The sequence below is a fragment of the Aspergillus pseudodeflectus genome (assembly GCF_044049435.1).
Source record: "Aspergillus pseudodeflectus strain CBS 756.74 chromosome Unknown BJX68scaffold_68, whole genome shotgun sequence".
NCBI classification, from domain to species: domain Eukaryota; kingdom Fungi; phylum Ascomycota; class Eurotiomycetes; order Eurotiales; family Aspergillaceae; genus Aspergillus; species Aspergillus pseudodeflectus.
Genome location: NW_027263844.1, coordinates 63,917 through 87,810, shown reverse-complemented (window position 1 = coordinate 87,810; position 23,894 = coordinate 63,917). Strand labels below are relative to the sequence as shown.

At 54.1% G+C, this 23,894-nt stretch overlaps 7 protein-coding genes across 7 annotated transcripts; 2 read left to right on the top strand and 5 right to left on the bottom strand.

Annotated features, from left to right (window-relative positions):
• Positions 1-114: 114 nt before the first annotated feature.
• BJX68DRAFT_189910 (acetyl-CoA carboxylase ACC1) lies at positions 115-7,316 on the bottom strand. The gene is made up of 3 exons (XM_071037361.1): positions 7,013-7,316; positions 6,760-6,930; positions 115-6,685 (listed from the first exon to the last, which is right to left on the bottom strand). Exons 1-3 carry the CDS (start codon positions 7,175-7,177, stop codon positions 155-157), a joined length of 6,867 nt encoding a protein of 2,288 aa, XP_070893883.1. The 5' UTR covers positions 7,178-7,316; the 3' UTR covers positions 115-154.
• A 1,885-nt stretch (positions 7,317-9,201) lies between these two features.
• Positions 9,202-11,851, bottom strand: nde1 (nuclear distribution protein NudE). The gene is made up of 2 exons (XM_071041725.1): positions 11,184-11,851; positions 9,202-11,128 (listed from the first exon to the last, which is right to left on the bottom strand). The coding sequence occupies exons 1-2, from the start codon at positions 11,418-11,420 to the stop codon at positions 9,614-9,616; spliced, it is 1,752 nt and encodes a 583-aa protein (XP_070893882.1). The 5' UTR covers positions 11,421-11,851; the 3' UTR covers positions 9,202-9,613.
• A 966-nt stretch (positions 11,852-12,817) lies between these two features.
• Positions 12,818-14,127, top strand: BJX68DRAFT_271817 (cysteine hydrolase family protein; the record flags this gene model as incomplete). The annotated part of the gene is made up of 4 exons (XM_071047039.1): positions 12,818-12,924; positions 12,972-13,396; positions 13,447-13,578; positions 13,625-14,127. The coding sequence occupies 4 exons, from the start codon at positions 12,818-12,820 to the stop codon at positions 14,125-14,127; spliced, it is 1,167 nt and encodes a 388-aa protein (XP_070893881.1).
• A 57-nt stretch (positions 14,128-14,184) lies between these two features.
• BJX68DRAFT_189890 (TRAPP subunit TRS20) lies at positions 14,185-15,265 on the bottom strand. The gene is made up of 2 exons (XM_071037360.1): positions 14,924-15,265; positions 14,185-14,759 (listed from the first exon to the last, which is right to left on the bottom strand). Exons 1-2 carry the CDS (start codon positions 15,118-15,120, stop codon positions 14,339-14,341), a joined length of 618 nt encoding a protein of 205 aa, XP_070893880.1. The 5' UTR covers positions 15,121-15,265; the 3' UTR covers positions 14,185-14,338.
• Positions 15,266-15,400: 135 nt separating this feature from the next.
• BJX68DRAFT_247054 (splicing regulator NSRP1-like domain-containing protein) lies at positions 15,401-16,887 on the top strand. Its single transcript, XM_071041724.1, has one exon. It carries the CDS (start codon positions 15,473-15,475, stop codon positions 16,847-16,849), a length of 1,377 nt encoding a protein of 458 aa, XP_070893879.1. The 5' UTR covers positions 15,401-15,472; the 3' UTR covers positions 16,850-16,887.
• A 374-nt stretch (positions 16,888-17,261) lies between these two features.
• On the bottom strand, positions 17,262-18,932 carry BJX68DRAFT_189854 (Zn(2+) transporter ZRT3). Its single transcript, XM_071037359.1, has 3 exons — positions 18,699-18,932; positions 18,518-18,648; positions 17,262-18,465 (listed from the first exon to the last, which is right to left on the bottom strand). Exons 1-3 carry the CDS (start codon positions 18,751-18,753, stop codon positions 17,275-17,277), a joined length of 1,377 nt encoding a protein of 458 aa, XP_070893878.1. The 5' UTR covers positions 18,754-18,932; the 3' UTR covers positions 17,262-17,274.
• Positions 18,933-20,091: 1,159 nt separating this feature from the next.
• BJX68DRAFT_279098 (allantoate permease family MFS transporter) lies at positions 20,092-21,936 on the bottom strand (the record flags this gene model as incomplete). The annotated part of the gene is made up of 2 exons (XM_071048662.1): positions 21,395-21,936; positions 20,092-21,298 (listed from the first exon to the last, which is right to left on the bottom strand). The coding sequence occupies exons 1-2, from the start codon at positions 21,766-21,768 to the stop codon at positions 20,092-20,094; spliced, it is 1,581 nt and encodes a 526-aa protein (XP_070893877.1). The 5' UTR covers positions 21,769-21,936.
• Between the last annotated feature and the right edge of the window lie 1,958 nt (positions 21,937-23,894).

Sequence of the window (23,894 nt, the reverse complement as noted above, 5' to 3'; positions counted from 1 at the left end):
AGAAAGAAGAAAAGAAACTTCGGACAATCAATTCATCATACATGTCACAAAATTGGGTTGATGAAACGCTCTGAAACACAAGACAGAAATGAAAAGGAAAAGGAATTCGAACTGGTCTTCCAAGAGAGATAGAGAAAAATAGGATTTAGGGCTCCTAGTTGGAGGAGCCGAGGTACTTGAGGACGGCTTCCTTCTCTTCGACGGGGAGGAAGCTGAGCGCTTGTTGGATGCCCTTGAGGCCGCTCTCGCGGTTGCTGAAGAGGATATCGGCGATCTGCGAGGCGACGGCCTGGGACTTGAGGGTCTCGATCTTCTCCTGGATCGTCTCCTTGTTCTCCTCGTACCACGAGGCCACACGACGATCGTCGTTCTGGAGTTCGTCCTCGAGGAAGGGGGTCCATGAGTGCAGGGTGCGCAGGTGAGTGGCGCGGGGAGAGTCCGAGGCAGGAGCGGAGAACTGGTTGGAGGCGATGGCACCGCTGCCTTCGACCGGAACAGGGGAAGGCGCAGCGCGGAGCATGCGCTTGACGATGTACTCTTCGCTGATACGGCGGCGCACACGCCAGTAGAAGAAGCGGCGGGCGTTCTTCCATGTCAGGGCCTGGCGAATGGTGTTCTTGGCTTGCATACGGCCGGCGCGGTCGTGGAGATCGGCAAACTGCAGAGCGACCTGCATGTAGACAGGAAGGAGCAGTTCTTCGCGGGCAGCCATCTTGGTCTTGATCTCGGAGAGCTGTTCCTTGGTGAGGTTCTTGTCCTGAAGAGCGCGGCGAAGGTCTCCATAAGTCTGATCCAGACGGGCCATGGTGTCGAGCTGCTTCTCGCGACGGAACTTGATGTTGACGATACCCTCGGGCTCGAGGACACCACCACGGGCCTCCTCGTCAGCGTACATCTCCATCTGGTCGGGGTTGATGGTGGGGTCGATGACGACCCAAGATCCACCACGAAGTTCACCGTGAGGAGGAATGTAGACGAAGATGGGCTGCTCGTACTTGACGAGGGCGTCGACGATGTAGGAACCGTACTTAAGGACCTCGTTGTACATGTCACGCTGACCACCAGAGAAACCTCTCCAGTTGGCCAAGATCATGACGGGAAGCTGTTCACCGTTGTTGAAGTCACGGAGAGCCTGAGCAGTCTTGAAGGCGGAGTTGGGGTACCACACACCACCAGCCTCCTGGGTGATCATCTCCATAGAGTCGGGGTTAGCAGGGTCGGCAGGGGTAACGTTCTCAACGGAGCGAGTCTCGACACCGATGACACCCATGGGGATACCACCAAGTCTGGCACGACCGACAACAACTGTGCGGGCCCAGCCACCGAGAGCTTCCTCGAAGGATCCGGCATCGAAGAGACCAGGAAGGAAACCCTCCTCATCCTCCTTACCGGCAATGAGCCAGCGGACGTCGTAGGCCTGCTTGGCAGGTGGGTAATAAGCGACATCACGATCCCAGGTGTCGGAGAACGGGCGGATGGGAGGCAGAGCACCCTTCTTCTCGGGGACGAAGGAAAGCCACTCAACAATCTTGGCGACACCGTCGAAGTCGTTGGCAGCGGTCATGTGGGAGACACCGTTCTTGTACATGATCTGAGTACCACCGAGCTGCAGGTTGGAAGTGTAGACCTCGCGACCGAGCAGCTTGTTGATGGCAGGGGCACCAGTGAGGATGATGGGCTGGCCCTCGACCTGGACGGCACGGTGACCCAGACGGACAAGGTAAGCACCGATACCGACAGAGCGGCAAGTAACGAGGGTAATGGTGAAGATGTCCTCGTAAGCCTTGGAGGTGGCACCGGCAATAAGACCGGATCCCTTCAAACACTCGACACCGAGACCATCCTTAGCACCAATGATGGTGGTGATCTTGTGGCGCTCCTCACCCTCATCGTGGATGAGCTCAGTGATGACCTCCTTCTTCTTGCTGGCGTCGAACTTCTCCTTAACCTCGGGGGTCAAGTAGAGGTACTTGAATCCAGCCTCGGGCTTCTCGGCATCGTTCCAGGCAACCGAGAAGTAGGGGATCAGCTCCTCAGCCATACCAATGCGAGCACCAGAGTTGGCAGAGAGGTAGATGCGAGGAATGCCCAACTTGCGAGCCAGTTCAGTACACTTGTGGAAGAACTTATCCTCAAGAGGACCGAAAGAACCGATCTGGAAGGTGATGTCGTTGGCAACGATGATGAAGCGACGGCCAGCGGGGTACTCGGGAGTACGGGCAGTCACGAGCCAACCAACCATACCATGAGTGTTGGTACCGGGGCCACGAGAAATCTCAATCAGGTTGTCCTCATCATCCAAGACAAGCTCGGTGTACTCCATGCATTCACCAAGGGCAGGACGGCGCTCAGCCACGCTGGGAACCTTGGCAATTGCCTTGGCCCAGCTGTTCTGGAAGGCCTCACGGAAGAGCTCGGGGAAATCGTAGACGTACTGGGTTCCCATGACATGAGCCTTGTAACGCTTAGGCTGCAGCCACTCCCTGGTAGGGTAGGGAGTAGAAACGGGGCGCAAGTGGTTGGAGCCGAGCTTGTTGGTGCCACCGATGCTGTGGAGGAGCCATTCACCCTTCTCGGACTTCTTCTCAATGTAGAGCTCAACCTGGATGATGTATCCAACGGTGTTGTTGATGATAACACGGAGAGGGTAAGGCATGCCGGTGGCGGGGTCAGTGCAAAGAATGCGGATCTCAGCACCAGTGACACGGAGACGCCAGAGACGGAGACCGAAACGGTCAAGGAAGCCAGCCAATGCCTCCTCGACATCCTTGGGCTGCAGGTTGAAGACGGGAGAGAAATTGATGAAGATGTGGTTCAGATCGGAGTTGTTGTTGCCAATGACCTCCAGAGCATCCAGAATGTCGTTCATCAAGCGATCAGCTTCGGAGATAAGGTACTCGGCAGTAGGAATATCGTCCCGAAGGCGACCAGGACGCACCACAGCGCGGACGAAGTAGCGCTTGTCGAGAGCCTTGTCGTTCTCAGGACCCTTGCCAATAGCCTCGTACACGTGAATGTTGCGGTTCTCAGTGAAGACGGGCTTAATTCGGAATTTCGACAGACGGTTGAGTTCCAGCTGGAAGGCCAGAGCAGGCTCACTGTGGCGGATACTCTCATCTTCCTCGAATGAGGGGCCACGGAAGGTGTAGTAGCTGGGGTAGACGCCATTCTTGCCACAGATGAAAGTGACACGACGGATGCGGCGAGCAACCAGTTCCTCCTTGAATCCAGAGAGCACCTTGTTGATCTGAGCGACAATCTGGGCATCATCGAGGTCCTCGATATCGCGGACGGCGACGTTGAAGACTCCGCTGAGCTCGATCTCGTTGTCCGCACGAGGAGCGGGGCGACGCTTGCCCTCAAGGGAGGCAATCAGACCGTGGTCCTTCTTGGAACCGGCCTTGGGGAACACCTCCAGAGCCCTGGCAATGTGCTCCTCAGCGTCCTCAAGATACTCGACAGGGAGAATAACACCCTTTCTTGGGGTCTCGTTGGGGTTATCGATCAGGAGGTTAGAGATATCGCTGATGGAGTTGATGCGCTTGAAGGGGTTGATTTCAGCGGTAGGTGTGCCGGGAGTAGAAGGGTGGGTAACAGCAGTTTGAGAACCAAACTCGGGCTGACCAAGCTTGCTCAGAGTGAAGTCCCAAGCAAGGAAGGGAAGCTCGCCTTCAGCAGAGTACTGAATGTCCTGAATGGTGTAGGCACGGTACGCACGGCGCACGTACACTTCAAGAGCCGCCAACGTGACCCAAGCATCCTTGTGGACGAAGAATCGAGGGAGGACATCGAAAACGGTGTACTTGGAATCAACAACCTCCTTCAGGGCGGACAAATCAGGCTCACGGTGGGTGAGACCAGTCTCGCCATACTGAGACTCGGCGACAGACTGACGGAGGATGAGCTCCATCTGGGACAAGCGCTCCTCGAGAGATGGAAGGGCGGACTGAATGAGGACTTCACGGGCCTTGAGGGTGACCTTGGCAGCAGCGCGGGACTCAATCTCGGTCAGGCTCTTCAGGACGGGCTTGAAGTAAGTGCCGACATTGGCCATCTCAGGCTGGTTGGGGCGGTAGATGGACAGGATAGCAAGGATGAGATCGTTCTTGGCTCCGATTCTGCTGTGGGAGAGAGCGGTCTGCACGATACCAGCGACATCGTCCTTGTGCTCTTCACGAAGGGCAAGGATACCATCCTCGTACCGGGCCTTGCTGCCAGAGAAAAGCTTCTCAACGGCAACGTATTGCTCGAGGAGGCCAACGAAGACCTTGTACTCGTGGACCTTCAAGCCCTCGAGGTAGTTGTTGATGACCTGAACCAGAGGAAGAAGAGTGGTCTTCAGGATCTCGGCGTCACCAGGGTTGACGTTCTCCTCAATAAAGCGCACCATAGTCTTCTGCAACTGCTTGGCGGGGAACTCGGCCTTGCGAGCGCGAGCACGATCCACAAGGTTCTGGAGCTGAGCGTCCAATTTTTGGGGCATGCGGGAGTGCAGGGCGGATGATTGGGCGTTCCACTCGCTGTAAGGCAGCTCCGGGTCACGGAGAACAGCAATGAGCTCCTTGAGGGTGCTGTTCATGATAACCTGGTTGTCGAAACCCTTGAGGATGTTCTCCAAGATGCTGTGCAGAAGGAAGAAACGCTGAGCGGGCTTGTTACCGAGGACCTGAGGGGGTCCAAGCTCAGGAAGCTGCTCAGTGAAGGGCTGGGCATGCTTGACACGGGATGGGTCATCAAGGGCAAGAATACCGAGGATATCTCCAGCTTCCAGGGTAGCTCCAGGCTGCTTGATAAACTGGACAATACCGTCTTCCTGCGCAATAAGGGGCATGTACATCTTCATGACCTCGACTTCGGCGAAAGGCTGGCCAGCACGGACGTGCTCGCCGTTCTCAACGGTGAACTTGACGAGCTTTCCGGGAGAGGGGGTACGGAGCTGAGTAGGGTCGTTCTCCTGCTCAAGCAAGCAAGTTTTGCCGTCAACGCTGAGACGAGTAGCGGCGGCCTCCTCCTTCCAGTAGACGTTGTGACTGCGACCGTTCAGGAGAACCAAGAGACCTCCGTCAGCCAAGGCACGGACACCAACGGAGCACTTGGAGCCGTTGATGAACAGATGGTAGCTATCAAGACCGGCACGTGTGGCCGTGAACTTGTACCGCTTACCCTCATAGATGAAGTCCACCGGGAAGACGGTCTTCAAGACGTCCTTGGAGGGGACCTGGCCCTTCTCGATGCCCTTGCGGTATTCCTCGAGGCGCTCCTCGCTAGCCTGGTGAGCCTTGGTGACAGCACCGCACAGAACAGCGACGGTGGTGTCGGGGCGCTCAGCAGTCAGCTTGTTGGAAATCAGCTGATCCAGCCAGCCGGTGGTAATCTTGTTCTCCTCGAAAGCAGGAGTTTCGAGCAGCTTGATCAGGTACTCGATGGTGGTTCGGAAATCACCGCGAATGCTCAGTTCCTTGAGAGCAATAACCATGTGCTTTCGCGAGGCGGATCGGTTCTCGCCATAGGCGAAAATGTGACCGAATTGACTGTCGGAGAAACTGTGAATACCACCTGACGTACCGACGGAGAAGTAACCCCAGACGTTGGACGAACTACGGAAGTTCAATTCGTGCATAGTTCCGCTGGAAGGCTTGAAACCCTCACCGGGGTCCTCGGAGGTGATACGGCAGGCAGTGGTGTGTCCCTTGGGTTGGGGGCGACGCTGGGTCTTGAAGCTCTCTTCGTTGGAGAAATCGAAGTCGATCTCCGACGAGGTGTTGGGGTCAACACCGTAGAGCAGACGGATGTCGCGAATGCGGTGCAAAGGGATACCCATGGCTATCTGAAGCTGAGCGGCGGGCAAGTTGACGCCTGTCACCATCTCAGTGGTAGGATGCTCGACCTGCAGACGGGGGTTAAGTTCCAGGAAGTAGAACTTGTCGTCTGCGTGAGAGTACAGGTACTCAACGGTACCGGCCGAGACGTAACCGACCAGCTTACCCAAGCTCACAGCTGCGCGTTCCATAGCCTGGAAGGTTGTGGGGTTTGCGATCGTGGCGGGAGCCTCTTCAATAATCTTCTGGTGTCGCCGTTGTACCGAGCAATCACGACCGAACAGAGAAATGTTGTTACCATACTGATCAGCCAACAGCTGGACTTCCAAGTGACGAGCGTTACCGGCGAGCTTCATGATGAAGATGGGGGATCCGGGGATTTCGTTGGCCGCGGCGTTGTACAGCGTGACAAAGTCCTCCTCGTTCTCGACCTTGCGGATACCTTTACCACCACCACCCTCGGAGGCCTTGATCATGACCGGGAACCCGATTTCCCGGGCCTTCTCGAGACCCTCTTGCGGCGAGAATGTGCATCCACGGTTGTAGACCTCCTCTTCCACAGTAACAATGCCATTCTCGTCAACAACCACCTCGTCAACACCAGTTCCGGACCACGGGATACAGGGGACGTCAGCGTGTTGAGCAACGATTGTGGAAGAAATCTTGTCACCGAGGGAGCGCATGGCAGAGGCGGGGGGTCCAATGAAGATAATCTTCTTGGGAGAAGCAGCGAGCGCTTCGGGTAACCGGGGGTTCTCAGAGGCGTGACCCCAACCAGCCCAGACGGCATGGACGTCCATTCGCTCAGCAACATCGACGATCAGCTCGACATTGGCGTAGTTGTTGTTATTCGTGCCACCGGGGACCTGCAAGAATCAAATTGTTTAGCCAGTCGTCCGAGATCCGTCTACCGCGCGATAAATCCCAAGTCCGTTCATACCTCGACATATTGATCCGCCATACGAATGTAATCGGCGTTCGCTCGCAAATCTTCTGGCGTAGCCATCACTGTGAATTGAATGGCACGCTCGTTGCCAAAAGTCTCGTAGGCCCATTTTCGGACGGATCGAATCTCCTTGACGGCCGCAATACCGTTGTTGGCGATAAGAACCTAAAGCGGCGGAAGAAGTCCCCGTCAGTTACTGCTCGCTCAATCTCCGCAGAATCTTCACTCAATCGCTGCTGAAACTCACCGATGTAATGACGGAGTGACCCTCATTTTGAGCGACAAAGTCCTTGACAGCACTCGGGGCCGCGGCGTCCAAGTGGTTGCCACCGATGAAATGTGAGGGGAGGTTGTGTCGAGCGGCGCGAGAACTGCCGTGGCCGTTTGTTGTTGTACCGTCGGGGACGCCCATGATTCCAGCTGTTGTATTATTATGTATTAAACGCTTCCCATGCGATATATACTAGGACTGGTGAAGCTCAAGGAGGGAGGGAGGTCGGGGATAAAAGTAAGATCGGCGAAAAGAGCCCGAAAGTCCAGCTGAGAGTGGGAGGAGGATACGGGTTATCGTCCAATTCGTGAAACAACAGGGGGGGCTGAGAGTAATCCCGGATCACAAGAGCGGCTCACTTCCCTGCGAATCGAAGCGAAAAGAAGATGCAGGAAGTAGTAGGAGAAGAGAGGATGTGCGTCAGGAGAGTTTCGGGGGTGAGGACGGAAAAGCTGGCTGAGAAAACATGAGCCAAAACGAACTCCAAAAAAAATAGAGCCGCAAACGGTAGAGTACCAGAGTACCAGCGGGACCGCAACGGGGAACTTGGAAGACTTACCACCACCCTGAGACGGGGAGAAGAAGAGTGAAGAAGAAGAAGAAGAACGAGAGGAGAAGAAAAAGGACTCTTCTTTACTTTTTTTCCCTCGAGAAAATTAAGATGATGATACAGAGGTGAGGGAGACGAAGGGGAAGAAAAAGACCGAAGCTCAAGTTCAAGGCCAGGAACGTAATCTGGATACGACGCTGGTATTGAACCTCTTCGGATTCCGGCCAGAATTCAGTTTCCCTGGAATTCCCACCCCATTGTTGGGCGCTCTTCCCACCACTTTTCTCTGCCCCGTTTAATTCCCCATGGTCAGGAGAACCACCTCGAGGTCCTGTCCAATAATTTAAACGCAGTCTTATACATGCTATATCCGATTATTACTCCGGATAAGGTCTAGGCTTGGATTTCATCACCTAACAACTAATGTCAACTAGCTAACTAGTAGTATATCGTGAAACTGTAACTGAATTACATCACGAAACTGCGTGGTACTATCTGCCGTCAACTTTAAGTGCCGAGTGCTGAACCGTGGTCTCTAAGATGTTTCAAAGTTTTATTGTATTGGCGCATGATTCTCGTTGACCAGGTAGTAGCAATACTATTCAAGTCCTGCGGATCCTTTCCATGATTATCATGGCCATCCCCGTAAGCTGAGTAGAAACTGCCAGTGCCCGGAGTATAAAATCTCGAGTCGGCTCGGCGAGTTGGATAGCCCAGCAATACTCGGAGTTGAAGATCACTTGTAGATGTTCCGAATGCTCCGACTCACGCGCAAGCGACACCGACCGGCTCTCGTTCCCAAAGTTCATCTCAGGATCAAGTCATCAAAAGCATTCAAAGCTACCAGACTATTCGCATACGAATCACCCGTCAGCCCACCGCAGAGAAGATTCAACTTGAAGTTCTTCAGGCTGGTAATCGAAGATTACACGATACTCTGACCCGCATCCAAGCGGCCGCCCATCTCACTAACCACAATCGGCTATGTTGGCACCGGTCGAGTATCCCACCAATGAGTGCTTGTGGAAATGTGATTCACGTTGGGGAGTTGGAGCTTTGGGAAATGATCGCCCTCAGCAAATCGGGAGACGGACTAGCCGTATTCCGACTAGCCAGGGATTTCTCTCTTAAGGCTGGGTCTGGTTCACCGTTCCTGGCTCTCGAGCTGGGAACAGCAAAATTGCAACAACAGACAACCGCTTCCACTTCTTCCTGGCTTTCATGGAGTACTTTTCGCAATGACAGGTCTAGACCAATCAAGGAGTTTTGAGGCTTGATTCTGCGATCCAGACTCGTGGTCAATCCGCCGCAAACGTCAACGTTCAGTAGTATGCACGGCCAATACCAAATCTTTCGCTCTGGGCACCGCATAACAGGGCGAGGTTCAGTCCAAACGTATCACTCCGTTAGAAAAGGATTCTCTCTGCCAGATAGTACACGGCGAACCGTTTTCTAGATCATCACCGACATTCCCGAGCTCGGGAACACATACTACAATATGCATGTTTGACACCGGGCACGGACGACTTGGCGCTCGTGGGCTTCCATCACGTCAGGCGTGGTCCGGGAACAAAAGTACATATCCCACTACAAGGCATAGGAATAAAGTAGATACTGAATTCGAAGTCACTGGGTATTAGAACGCCTAAGACAACAATACACAGGACCAAGTACAACCCAAAGAAATAGTAAGTATGCTGAGAAACAGCTTGGACGCCGATGGGACCCTCTCCACACCCCGGAGGAGTTGGTTGGAGAGTCCCCGACAAGATCAAACAGTGCCACCCCACTCAAATATACAAGTGTCCGACTGTACAGATGCGTGGCGGTATATCGAGAACCCCAATCTATGAATTAAAACCCTTTCCAAGGTACTCCGAGACTGGGATCTTCCATCCAATAAAATCAAGTACCGGCTCAAATCAGAAGAAATGCTCCAAGAACAAAGTCCGTATCCTGAACGGTTATGTGCGGTTGACCAGCATTCGAGCTGTCAAACTTTGTAGATGTCCATTAAGCGGCCGAGCTTAAAATGTTTCGCCCAAATCGCCGGCTTTAGCTCTCGTGGTGGGTGGCCCCATGGTGTTCTCCCGGCGTAAGCTTCGAGGCGCCGGGATTCCCGAGACGCCGCTAGTCGCTCGCTTTTTGAGGCCAGTGGGTGTGGAGAACGACGGGAGGCGGGTAGGGCGAGGCTGCGTTTCACTAATCTTCGCACGCACAGACAGTTGCTCCGCCAGATCTTCGTCCTCATCAATGTACGACATGCCGTTGACGGGCGTAGATTGTCCTGCGGGGTTGCTGAGCGACGATCGTGGCCGCCGGCTTTCGGTGGTGGGGTTGGTGGAATAGTGACCTAGAGGTGTCTTTGTGCGGCTCTGGCGACTTTCAGGGCGGTTTGAGGCCGCGACACTCGGATGAGTGCTGTGGCTGAAGGAACTAGAGAAACTGGTGCGACTGCTAGGTCGGCTATCGCCTTTGCTTCTCGTTCCATAGGACGGCCGACTGGATGTAACGTAAGAAGGGGTCCCTTCCCCCTGGTTGATGGATGAACTGAAGCTGCTACCGCTCATGCGCTTGCGTTGGTCCCGTCGCATGGACAGAGCTGATGTAACGGGACTGTCACCGATAACGGAGTTCGCACGGGACGAGGCCCGCGACGCGGTTTCTGAAGGAGGGGGTAGCTTGGATTTTGCAGACTGAACCCTCTCTTCCAGCTTTTGCATTTTGCCAATAAGACCGCGAATCTGGTATAATGACCCTGATTTGGGTATACCAGAAGGACGGCTCGCAACGTTGTTGGTGTTTGTCGTGTTGTTCTGCTTGGGTAGGCTAGGACGAGAGGTAACGGACGAGGTTGAGCGGCCGGTGCTAAACGCAAAAGAAGTAGCTCGAGAATGTGCCGCAAATCGCTGCGTCCGGGGCCCATACAATGACCGAGAAAAATCGGGAGCGGCAGCCTTCTGAAGGGGGAATCCGGGCGTCGCCGTCAATGACTTGCGCATGCTGCTGGACGTCTCTGATATGGGAGGTGATGGAGGTGTCGCAGTAGCAGAAGCCAGCGCTAGCGACAATTTCGTTGGTGGAGTGGTAAACAAAGGTGAAGATACAGTCGAAGCTCCGGGAGAGCGATCGAAGATCTCTGGGGTATGCGGTGTCGATGGGCTGCGGCTCAAAGGCGCTGGGCGGCGACGACGGCCACCGTTTCGGAGCTTCTCTTGGATGATCTCGGTTTCAATCTTTTGCTCGTTCAGTTCGTCGCGGAGTCGCTGATTCTGTATCCGCAGATCCTCCCGCTCCTGTTCACCAGCTTTGATCTCTTCTTCCAACAGGACGCCCCTCTCAATAGCCATATTAAACTTGGACTCCAGATCCTCCAGGGACGAAGTCGTATGACGCGCCTGACGTTCATAGTCATCATTTGCAACCTCAATATCTCGTATCTTCAGCTGTAGTGTCCGGTTTGCGTCTCGCAGCGAGGTGATTTCCTTCTGCAGGGTGTTCTGGGCACTATTCGCTTCCGACTTGGACTGTTTGTACTTGGACTAGAGGAGGCGGTGAGTCGGTATCCCACAAAATAGGGTCTACGGGGTATCTTACCTTCCATTCATCGACTTCATATCTCAGATTATCCACCTTCTCCTTCAACTGCCGCTCGCGCTTCTCAGATGCCTCAATCTCCTTCTCTAACTCCGCCTCCAGTTCGCGGCTGGAAGCCTGAAAGTCCGCCAACTCAGATTCAAGTTGCTCATATTGTGATTTGTAATGTGCGAGCTGGTCTGAGCGAGAGCTGGACCCATTGGTGCGGGATGAAGAAGGCTCATCGGCGGAAGGCATTATGCCCGCACCAGGCGATGCTGCGTAGGGGGCGCACGTTCCAGGGGTCCACGGCGGAAGATCTCAGCGAAGAAATGAGAGCGAGTTGAGGATATTTAAATGGCAAATGTGTTATCCATCGACGTGAGACGATAATACAAGCCCATATACGCAAAATCTCGGTGTTTGTGGTGTATCACAGCGATGGTTGACGAGACGATGTTGGAGGGGCCGAGGCGGTGACGGTGTCGCAGTAATTCGGAGATTGCGACGGCTGAATGAGGCGAGCGGCGGTGAAATATGAGGTTGCAAATGAAGGCGAATATGGCGAGAGAAGAAACGAGGCCGCGGAGTTAAGTTGACTTACCTTTGGCGCATCCCTCACAGAGGGCAGAGGGAGGCTGGCGGGAGGGGGTTTGTTGACGATATGAAGGGAAGGAGATGTGATGCACACCTGGGAACCATGTGGATGCGCTGTGACCACGGGAACAACAACACTGCGCCTAACCCTGTTGAGCACAGTCCAGCCCAGGCGGTGTCCATGGCGATCCCTCTAAGCCCAATGCGTCTTAGTTGGGCCTTGTTTATCTTCAGGCATCAAGCATCAAGTGCGTGGTACGACGGGGATATGTGGCTGAAGCTCAGTTGAAGCGACAAGAAAGGCAGGAAATATCAGGTACTGTGAAGGTTCTGTAGGATTATTGATAAGATCCCAGGTTCTCTTGTATCAGACCTAAGAAGTATACACAGAGGTTATTCCTTTATACCTTCCTGGGTTCAACTATATATCTCTGCCCAACGGATGCCACTGCCTTGAAGCCACCGCTTAATGAGGTCAAGACGGGGTGAAATATCTACAGATAGTTACCTACAGAGCATGCTCTATACCACCAGCTCATCGAAAACTCCCCGTTGGATCTATTTATGCTCAGTCTTGGTGAGGCTGTCCGGCAAGTCACGGGATATCACATGACGCCCAGTGAGCACACACACACACGGCGTGGCTCACTCACTCCAGCCTCGCGTCTAACACTCGCGGCGATGCCTGTTGCCGCTGGAATTACTCTCCGAGCAGGCGTTTGAGACCTCCATCTGGATCAGCATTAGTAAGAAAGCAATATTCCTGTTGTTCCAGTAAGTGCTGCCGTTTTTTGATTGACCAACCTTCGTTCTGGGGCCTGGTCCACCCATCCCCAGCCGTACACCTGTTGTCCGCTATAACCACGCACGAGATGATCTCTCCCATCAGAATCTCGGGCATTGCTTCCACGCACCATGTCCAACTCTGGACAGTGGACAATGGCCTTGTTTTCTACGCGCGAAACTGCAATTTCACGTGTCGCGGATTGGATTGACTTTGATGATGCTGACGCGCGTAGAAACTTTGATCGCTGGAAGTCGACATAAACTTCGTCGCCATGGCGGACCCAACGGATCTGAATCTGGATGCGCCGAGCGACCTTACAGACATCCCGGACATGTCAATGCAGCTTCTTCCACCACCAGAAGGGACGTTTCCTGACAAGTAAGCTTACTCTTCTTGTCCTCGAATAACGCACTAACAAGTTTTAGAACATCACTCCTTGCTTCTGTGCAAGCGCACGCAAAAGCTCACGGATACAACGTAGTGGTCAAATCCTCCAGCACACCCACGGAGAAGAAGCCCGGACGAACAGCCAAGGTCTGGCTTCGCTGCGATCGAGGCGGCCATTACCGTCCTCGCAATGGGCTCACCGAGGAAACGAGGAAGCGGAGGCGAACCTCGCGCTTGATGGACTGTCCGTTCATGCTAGTTGCAGCTGGAACTCCTGGCATCTGGACGCTGACCGTCATGAACCCTACCCACAACCATGGGCCGATCATTGAGAAGCCGCGCCAGGTTCCGCACCACAAGGTCCGCAAAGGGCAGGTTGCTGCTACTCCGTATGACTGGCCGCATGATGCGACTCTTACGCCGTATACGACTGCGCTGGTTATCATCGATATGCAGAAGGATTGTGAGTTCGTCGAAACCTGAACTTGACGAACATTGCTAACTGAAATACAGTCTGCGCACCAGGTGGATATATGGACTACCAAGGCTACGACATATCAGCCGCGCAGGCACTAATCCCAAAGCTCCAACGCCTCTTGAATACATTCCGCTCCGCCGGTTTCCCCATCTATCACACACGCGAAGGTGATTCACCCGCTCCACGTATTCAAACACTCGACTAACAACCCAGGCCACCGCCCCGACCTCTCAACCCTCTCCAGCCGAGAAGCCTACCGCTCCCGCAACAACCAATCCGGCCTCGGAATCGGCTCCCAAGGCCCTCTAGGCCGCCTCCTAATCCGCGGCGAACTCGGCCACGACACCGTCGACGAACTGTACCCGCTCCCCGGCGAACCCGTAATCGACAAGCCGGGCCGAGGCGCATTCGCACACACAGACTTTGAGCTCCTCCTCCGCAACAAGGGCGTCAAGAACCTTGTGATCGCGGGTGTGACGACGGACGTCTGTGTGAGCACGACGATGCGCGAGGCGAACGACCGTGGTTTCGACTGTGTGCTTTTGGACGACGGCTCCGCGGCCGCTGAGCCCGCGCTGCATATGAATACCGTTGAGTCGGTGAAGATGGAGGGAGGCATCTTTGGCGCGGTGGCTAAGCTGGACGATGTTGTACATGCCGTGGAAAACTTCAAGGCCGTCACTGTGAAGAAGCTGGCTCCCCAGATGACGTCCTGAGCGACTTACTCGATCTCTGGATCCGGTCTGTGTCGTGGACGTATTATTAAGATTTCGCGATTAGCGTGTTTAGCTCTGCTCAAATCAAAAGCCACATTTGACCGACCTGTCCTGAATCTATAAACACCGCAACGCCTCGCCATCAAAGTACGTCTAGCAAATGCCAAAACCCGATAAGAAAAGAGAAACACAAGACAAAAATCCCAGAAGACTACAACCACTTCCGCCCGGCCGCGGAAACCCTCGCCCGAAACACGGGACTCTTAATCTCCATCCCCCGTCTATAAAACGGACTCATAACCGTCTTCACATACCCCTCATAGACCTCACTCATAAACTGGCGCACAGCCTCCTCCGTCTGCGGCGCCGTCGGGTTCGCGGCAATCGACGAGCTCGATGTGCGTCCACTCGATCCGATCCCGGACCCGCCGAATAACCCCCCACCTGAAGAAGATGTCGTGCTCGCGCTTAGGCTCATAGACATGCTACCCGCTGCGCCTGTTGTGCTTGAGGACGCGGGGATATTCGGTTGGGGCGGTTGGTGGAGGAGGACGAAGCGCGTTCCGGAGGGGGTGAGGAATGCGGAGATGTATGCTGAGGCGGGGGGGTAGGTGTCGATGTGTTTGAGGTACCTGTCGCGAAGATCAACCGTTAGCACAATCATCCCAATCCAATCCCATCCAATCCCCTCCTTTCCCCTACCCCACCATTACAGCCCCCATGCCACTCACTGCAAATCACATAGCAACCAAAAGAAAGAGAAGAGAAGGGAAGAGAAGAAAAAGGGCCAACGTACATATTCCCACTCATCCACTGCGCCTCCTCGAGCATATCCAGCGACGAATTGATGATAAACTGCGTCATGTACGTGTTCTGCGCGGCGTCCGGGAAGCGGAACCGGGCGATGCCGTCGCCGCCGGATTTCGAGGTCCCAAACGCGATGTTGAACAACGGGACGTCCGTCGGCGAGAGGATTGTGAAGTAGTAGGACATTTTCGGAACCGCTTTTTGTGTATGTGTGTGGTTGGGATGGGGGTAATGTGGGCAATTGAGAGAGTGCGATGGGTTGGAGGTGGAGGTGAGTGTGGTGGGAGCTAGAGGCTAGAGGCTAGAGGCGTGGGCGGAGCGGAGGGCCTTCATGTTTGGTTTGGTTTGTTGACTGACGGAGCAGCCAAGGCGCGGAGAAAGCTATCACGTGGCGATAAGAGGTAGTCACGTGAACACGATTTATCGAAACCAAGCGACAGCGATCTTTCAGTGAAGTAACTAACCACAATTTCTCCAGATTCATAGAGCTCACCACTCTCTCGGCCTCATATACCTTCAATACCAGCCAGCAACAAGCATGCGCCTCAACCTCTCTAAAAACTCAAAACCCAACCCGCTGAAACCGAACCCACTAGCCGGCGGCGGCGGCCAGAAGCGCAAGAAGGGCGTGTTCGGCGGGGACTCTGACGATGAGGACGGACAGGAGCGGCGTGGTACCGGAGCACAGGAGACGGAAATCTCAACATTAGGAGGAATCGGTGATGACGCGCCCAGTGTTTCGGCCGGAAACCCCGACGATGCGCGGCCCGCGAAACGCAAGATCGTCCCTCTGGGCCAAGGCGCGAAACCGAAGATCAAGCCGTTGAGCAAGGCGTCGATATTTGCGGATGACGAAGATGATGAGAAAGCGGATGGGCAAGATAAGAACAAAGATAAAGCGGGGCACGGAGGAACAAAATACGGCCTCAACTCCGCGCCCCCGGACCGCGAATACACAAACCTCTCGGCCCTCCACAGCAGCAAGAAACACGCTGCGGAAGCGCAAGACGTCGACCCCTCAATCTACTCCTACGACGCCGTCTACGAGTCCCTCCACGTGAAACCGAAGAAGAAATCCACCGCCGAGGACGACGAAAGCGGGGACGGCGTCCCCCGCTACATGACCTCCCTCCTCCGCAGCGCCGAAATCCGCAAACGCGACCAGATGCGTGCGCGCGATCGACTGCTCGCCAAGGAGCGCGAAGCCGAAGGCGAGGAGTTTGCCGATAAGGAGAAGTTCGTTACGAGTGCTTACAAGGCGCAGCAGGAGGAGTTGAGGCGGGTTGAGGAGGAGGAGAAGGCGAGGGAGGCGGCGGAGGAGGAACGGAGGAGGAAGAATGGCGGGTCCGGAATGGTTGGGTTTTACCGGGATTTGTTGAGTAGGGGCGAGGAGCAGCACGAGGCTGTTATGAAGGCCGCGGATGAGGCGGCGAGGAAGGTCAAGGAGGGTGCTGCTGGAGATGGTGTACCTGCGACGTCGGAGGAGGAGGAGAAGGAGAAGGAAAAGACAGAAGCTCAAATGGCAGCGGAACTGAATGCCCGCGGCGCTCACATCGCCGTCAACGACGACGGCCAGGTCGTCGACAAGCGCCAACTCCTCTCCGCGGGACTGAACGTCGCACCGAAACCAAAGACCGCCGCACCAACTGTCGGTAAACCCGGCGCTGGACCATCTGCTGCATCGCGAGCCCGACCCGTCCAGACGGGTGGACGCGCGGCCCAACGCGCTCGCCAGACCGAGATGATCGCTGCACAATTGGAAGAGCAAGAGCGACAGCGCGCGGAGGCCGAGGCGGCGAAGCAAAAGGAGATTGCGGAGCGGAATCGCAGCCAGAAGACGAACACGGAGGTCTCGAGTGCGCGCGAGCGATACTTGGCGAGGAAGAGGGAGCGCGAGGCTGCGAAGGGGTCGTAGATGTCTACCTCTCCGGGTGCTATTTTCCTCTACCTACCCTGTTATACTATATTATACTATACCGATTGCATAGGCGTTGGCGGTGATTTGCATATACAACTGATCAAAAGCGTCCATATACTTATACTAGTACATACACACTACTGTCATGACCTCAATATTCGTATCAGTCCACAGAGTAAAGTAAGCTATGTATAGACTCCAATTGACTGCGTACACGAGCAGTCTATCCATAAGTAGTATCGTAACTCGTTTCCAAGTCTAATCCTAAGGATAACTCCAAAGCAGATGCAGATGCACCAAGTCCAAGCGCATGTCACGTTTTCCAGCCAAAACCAGGCATACCAAGAATACAAAAGCTACAACCAATGATCAAGAAACAAAAAAAAAAAAAGGAACAATCCAACGACATTCCATATCTCAAGTCAAGTCGTCAACGCAAAACTCAGCCCCATCAGCCCCATCCCGCCAATCGCAAACCCAATCGCCATATTCCGCTGATGCGTCAGCACAAGCCCCTCGGTAAACAGCTGCAGCCCGACCGACGTCATAACCCCAGCCGTAACAGCAAACATGCACCCATAGACAGCCCACGACGTCTCGTTCTGCCCGCCGCCCGCGCCACTGCCTGCCTTGCGCGCTCCCCAGATCCAGAGCGCGGCGAGACCGGCTCCCGCTGGTTGGCTGATTCCGCCGAGGAGGCTCGACCAGAACATGGCCCAGCCGCGGGAGTTTAGCGCGAGGTACAGAGGCAATGCCATGGCGAAGCCTTCGCTGATGTTGTGGATGAAGAGGGCGAGGAAGACGGTCATGCCGAGGGTTGGGCTCGCGTGGTTTGTGGCGTAGGTGATGAAGCCCTCGGGGAGTTTGTGGAGGGCGATTGCGACGGATGTCTGGAGGCCGATGGATAAAAAGGCATTCTGGGGGACGTGATGGTGGTGTTTGATATCTGGTAGGGACGGCTTGGGGAGTTCCTCCGGCTCGAGGTGCGAGTGCGATGAGATCGGCCTTTCGGCTACATCCGTCTGCGACGAGGTGCTGGAAATACCCGGAGAGTGCTCGGCAGCAGGGACGTCGGACTCGGAGGCGTCGTCTGCTGTAATCGCCGGGCGGACCAGGGTCTTTGTGCACTCATCACCACACGCCTGCGAGAACCCATAGCACGGACCGTTCTCATCGCAGTGCGACTTGGGCGCCCCAATAAAACTGCCCAGACGGCGTCCGAGGCGGACCCGCCAGGGTTCTGGACCGCTGCGGGCGACCCCATCCGCACGACGCTCCGTCATCTGTGCGGCCCCAATGACTGCCGGTGTGGATTTGTGAGAGAGGAGAGGCGTTCGCTCGGAGGATTGGTGTGGTTTGCTCGGGGCTGAATGCCGGTGTGCGGTGCCGCGCTCGAGATCGGCGTCGCGGGGTGGCGGTAGGCCATGGCTATGGGCGCAATCGACGACGTGGGAGGGGAGAAATTTGTGTAAGAGGGCGGAGAGAGCTCGGATGCCGACGACTCCGGCGATAAAGAGGCTGACGAGTGCGTAGGAGGATCGAGAAGGGGACCAGCCGGCTTTCTCGAGGTAGTCGCGGGCAGTGGGGAGCAGGCTGTACAGCGAAGTGAAGAGCTAGACGCGTCAGCTGCGGCACAGATATTGTAAAAGAGAGATTGGTGCCTACAATTACGCCTGAACTGAGGCAGAGAGATGCGGATAAAAAGACATTGCTGTGAGCGATTTGAAAGTCGCTGCGCGGGGAGAAGCGGCGGGCGAGAAGATCGACGCAAATGACAGACGACCCCAGGATGCAGGCTGGACAAGTTAGATTGAGCCCATTCTTTTTTCAATGCTGAGACACTCACCAGCACCAGAAACGGCGCTCATGACCCAGCCCCGAACGTCGTTGGAGGCAGCCATGATGAGGATTGGGATCTTGGGATTTGGAGGATGATGAAATTCCAGTTGGAGAGAAGCAGAGCTCAAGAAATGACGGAAATATTAGATAATCAGGATTAGTTAACAGCGACTGCGTCAGAGCGACAACACACGGACACTTGGATGTGCCACTGAGTCTCTGGCGGGATTGACCATGTCAAGGGACATCTGGCATTTATACGGTGTAGGTTGAGTTGAGGCGTGCAGTGAGGAGTGAGGACCCTGGGGATGAACGCTGGACAATGGGGAGATCTACGTGGGTCGTGCAGCCCACCTACCATCAGGGTTCATTGAGTGGTGAAACCTCTTTTTATCGTTTCATCGCTTTATCCTGATGTCTTTCATTGTTCTCTTTGAGTTGTTCCTTTACTGGCAGTCTTTAGGACTCGAGATACACCGCGACGCAACATTAAGACTCGACTCGATGATCGCTCGGATCCCCCACGCTGACGATCCCAGCCAGTCATTCCGGTCAGATTTCCAAGCAGCCTGAGGCCATCACGAATCGGGGCCTGGATACTGTCCATCCACAAAAATAAATAATATTCACAAACCGTGACAAACTATATCCCTCCAATAGACTTCCTTGCCCACTATGCAGTAATCACCGGGTTCCAGCATAGAGGAAGCTGGATCTGCTCGTCCGGTTGGATAAATTTAGCAGCGCCCCGGCCCTGTCTCAATCGCGATCAGCGGGGCCCGATTGACTGGGGTTGTATTCCTGAAAGCTTGCCTCGACAAAGGATCAGTAAATAACTTGATAATGTCTGCTTGGTCCTAAAATATCTAAAAAGGTAGTGTGTTAAGGGTTCCTCATGGATTAACTTGTATTATAGTTTCTTACCGTAATTTGTCCTAGAGATATATAGTTCAACCAGCACCCTCAGAAATCACCAGTAGTGTCTGTCAATAATGTACACATAGGCCGGTTATAGAAACGCCAGACCCTTTGCAAAGGCCACTACAAAACTAAAGAGTTCAACAAGCCTCTTGAATTACAAGAAACGTAGTATGGCCAATGGTTCCCTCCACATTTCGTTAGCCCTAGATCGGCTCCCATATAGTAGCTATACGACATAGACATCCACTTTGGACGTTCATTCAGGAGTTGTTCCACAGAGGGGTGACAAAATCAGAGGTCAATTGGTGGCACCCTCATCCAGCATTATAATGATTCTGGTCTATAGCGCTGGATATGTCAAGCATATATTTGTACCTTGATAAATCCATAGAGAGTAAGACAGATCCCCCATCCCTTCTTATACAGACACGCTGAGCATGTATAGATACTATCCGAGCTATTTCCCGTCAGACGTTTGTTTACAAGATATACCTAAAATGCGGCTGCTCAAAATCCGTCAGATCCATAAACTTCCTCCTCTCAATCTCCGCCCGAACACCCTCGTCCTCCAAATCAACCCCTTCCTCCGCCTGCACCCGATCCCGCCTCTTATTCTCCCTTATATTCACCACCCGAATGACAATCAACACCCCCGCCGCAAGCCCATACATAATCGCCACAAGCGTCTTGCCCCGTCGATACTCTGGCGCATCATCCGCGCGGAACGTCTGCGGCCCGATCCAGTTTCCCGCGGCGTACGCGAGGATCTGGAGCCCGTTGACGGTTACTTTCTTCGTGTACCCCAGGGTATTGTTCGAGATGGCTGTCATGACTAATCCCCACGAGGCGCCGGCCACGGAGATCATGTAGTACCCGATCAGCAGGACGGGTTTGATATCCTGCGGGACGACAATCATGAGGATGCTGCCGGTCATGGCGATGAGGATCGCGACAAAGGCCATGGAGGTGCGGTCGAGGAGTCTGTCGGAGAAGTACGTGAAGATGAGTTTGCCTGCGATATCGAAGGCGCCCGAGGGTCCGTCGAGGAGGAGGGCGGTGCGGGCGTCGAAGCCGAAGGATTTGACCACGAGGGAGCCGAACGTTGTGATTCCTCCATTCGGGATATTCATGAGCGCCGAGAAGAGGACGTACAGGTACGTCCGCGGATCGCAGAATGCTTCGCGGAATTGGCTCCATTTCCAGACCTGACTCCCGATCCCCTGGAAATTATCGCGGATGCGTTCCACGGCAATGAGCTTCTCGCGCTCGTCCAGAAACTTTGCGTTCGTCTGGTTATCCGGGAGGAACCAGAAATACACGACACCCGTCGCAACAGTGATAAGCCCCAAGAGCAGAAACAGAATCCGCCACGGCGCCAGGTGCGCCGATGTAATCGCCGACAGACCGTACCCGATAAACGCCATGAGGATCAGCGCGACGCCGTTGCAGGACAGCCAGTAGCCCATTCGGCGGCCCTGCTCGCCCTGCCGGAACCACATGGAGGTTATGAGGACGAAGGCAGGGGTTACGGTTGCTTCGAAGGCGCCCAGGAGGAAGCGGACGGCGAGGAGGCCGGCGTAGTTTGTTGTTGCGGCGTGGCAGGAGAGCGCGACGCCCCAGCAGACGATGTTGATTGCTGTGTATTTGCCCACGGGGAGGCGGCGGAAGAGGTATGTGGTGGGGAATCTATATCAAATCATTAGCTCAAGATCTCGACCCTATCAATGACGGGGATGGAAAGGGGAAGGGGAAGGGGAAAGGGAAAGGGAAAGGACGACATACTCCCAAGCAAGATACCCCGCGTAGAAAATACTCGACACCCAGCTATACTGATTGCCCACGAGCTTCGTGTCCTCCTGAATCCCCATCAGCGACGCATACTTGAGCGTCGTCTTGTCCGCGAACTGGATCATATACACCCAGCACATCAGCGGCAGCATGTGCCAGTCGATATTCTTGAGTACACTCTTTTCCTCCTCCGGCGTAAACTCGACGACCACGCCGCCGGTCAGCCTGAGAGCTGGATCAACGCTCTTATCATCATAGGCAACCTGGCCCTTGTCCACGTCCGCAGCGGTACCCTCTATACTGGCTGCGTCGACGTCGATGTCCGGCCTGTTGCCGGAGCCGGCCTCGGTAGACTTGGTCATTTTCATTCAAGATGACAAGACAGGGCAAGATAGGATAAGACAGAAAGAGAAACAGAGTAGAGAAGATGAAGCACGGATAGGTTGCGATGGGAGGGAAGGTCTAGGAGGCCGGAATATCGAAACTTATAAATAATGCCTGCGGCCATGGTTGGGGACTGAGAGCATAAACGGCCTTATCTCATGGATCCTGTAGGATCAGATTGGATATCTGGGAGGGTTGTAATATTCGGGGTAACTCGAGGTCACGCCTAGTAAAACTTTGGTAGACCCACTCGCTTAGTGCAGGATATGCTGGGGTTGGGGCTTTGGACCATATCTCCCAGTTTTGCATTCATATTTGGTCGAACGATTGGACAGCATGATTGGAAAGACAGCGATGTGGTATTCACAGACACTTACTGGCATATACTATACAAAGTCCTTCCAATTCGACAGCAAACATGATAACATGATACATGATCTAGAGAATCCATGTACAGCGATACAACCACCTGAATTCCCCCACAGAATCAAAGTTACAAGCGCCCTGGTAAAACGCGGGGAAAGCTCTGCCAATGTCTGAAGCCCGTAGAATGTGCTGCTGACCCGAGCCTTATCAGGACGTACCAAACACTCACCAGAGTTCTGGCGACTCATGGTCGTCGTGAAAGCCTGTCCACTGTGTATCGCCCCGCCTCCACTCATGTCCACCGCTATCGGGACCCACCTCCACTCTACGCCCAGGTTTAGTCCACCGAGGATGGCTGTACAGAGGATAGGAGTAGATAGGCAGCAAAAAGGGTTTCTAGAGGCGATATGGATCCTCCAGAGATGTATAGTTAGGATGGGCGTTTTCCGAGGGAAACGACAAGACCTCCGGAATTCAACTATAGGGTTTCCTATCCATGCTGGCGGATAGTCTGTGCGCTTTCGAATGAAGCTGCCTGCGCATGCAGTAATGACTGGAACAGAAACAGAAAATAATCTACTGCATTCGCGTAAAGGCTATCCAGTTACGCTGCAAAGACCGCATGCATTAGCTCGAGAGGTTGGAGCCCCAATTACGCAACCGGCAAACCCTCCATTTTCCATGCTACTACAGGATACAGAGTAGAATGCGCGCAGGAATCATGTCAAGGAATGAGGACAAGACTCAAGGAGCAGTATAAAGCATACCTAGACGTCTGAGTATAGACCTTATCACAAATGAGCGCCCTCTTCACTTGATGTGCTCGCACCAGTCGTATGATGTCCAAGGAAAAGAAAAGATAGACGGGTATATATTGCACTAGGCCGGACCTTCGCATTCTGATTTTGGTAGGTGCAATAGTTCCTCACTGGGATGGTCGCACCTTCCGCACAGCCCTAATTGGTAGTGGGAGGAAGGAGCCTCGACCGTCCATGATCTTGCCTTCCCTATACGCATCTGTCTCAGTTGGGAAGGTACGTCCCCCGGCCCCCGAGGCTGGGTCGCTCCTTCTCTGAATATCACTTGTAGCTGGAGGAAAGAGCGACCACCGTGCCTTCCGTATCTGAGAAGAGCCACAGGTCGCTCCTTCCATATTCTGCATCTTCTCAACAAGAAGGTACATCTCCCGGTCCTGGATCGCTCCTTCCTCGAAAGTCACTGGCGGGAAAGGGAGGAACGACCAGACTCATTGCCCGATCGTTCCTTCCTGTTCTGTTTTAGGGAACTGTGACTGGTGGTTGCTCCTTCGTCTTTTGAGCACTGGAGTATAAACGGCAGGAACCGCCGTTGAAGGCTATGCTACTCCCTCTCTACCTCTTTTTTGTCTTTTTCTTTGAAACACTACAGATATTTAGTTGATATCAGGACAACCTAGGAGAACAATAATAAAGTCAAGCTTGTGCACCACTACGTCTGCAGTACATATTGATTAGAAAGATACTGAGTGAAGTTATATTTAGTGGCCGTGAGAGCATATATGCTTTGCCCTTGTACAAGAACTATCTAGGGTAATTTAAGCACTAATAGCAATAGTCTAGTGCTAGTAGGTACAATGATTTGAAGTAGAAAATGCAGCATGATGAACAAAAAGCAATTTCCGCATTTTAGAAACCCAAGATTGTTGCTGCTACAGCGTATATAGATGGCTACTCTAGGGTAGGGTTGGAGTACATATGACGTGCTT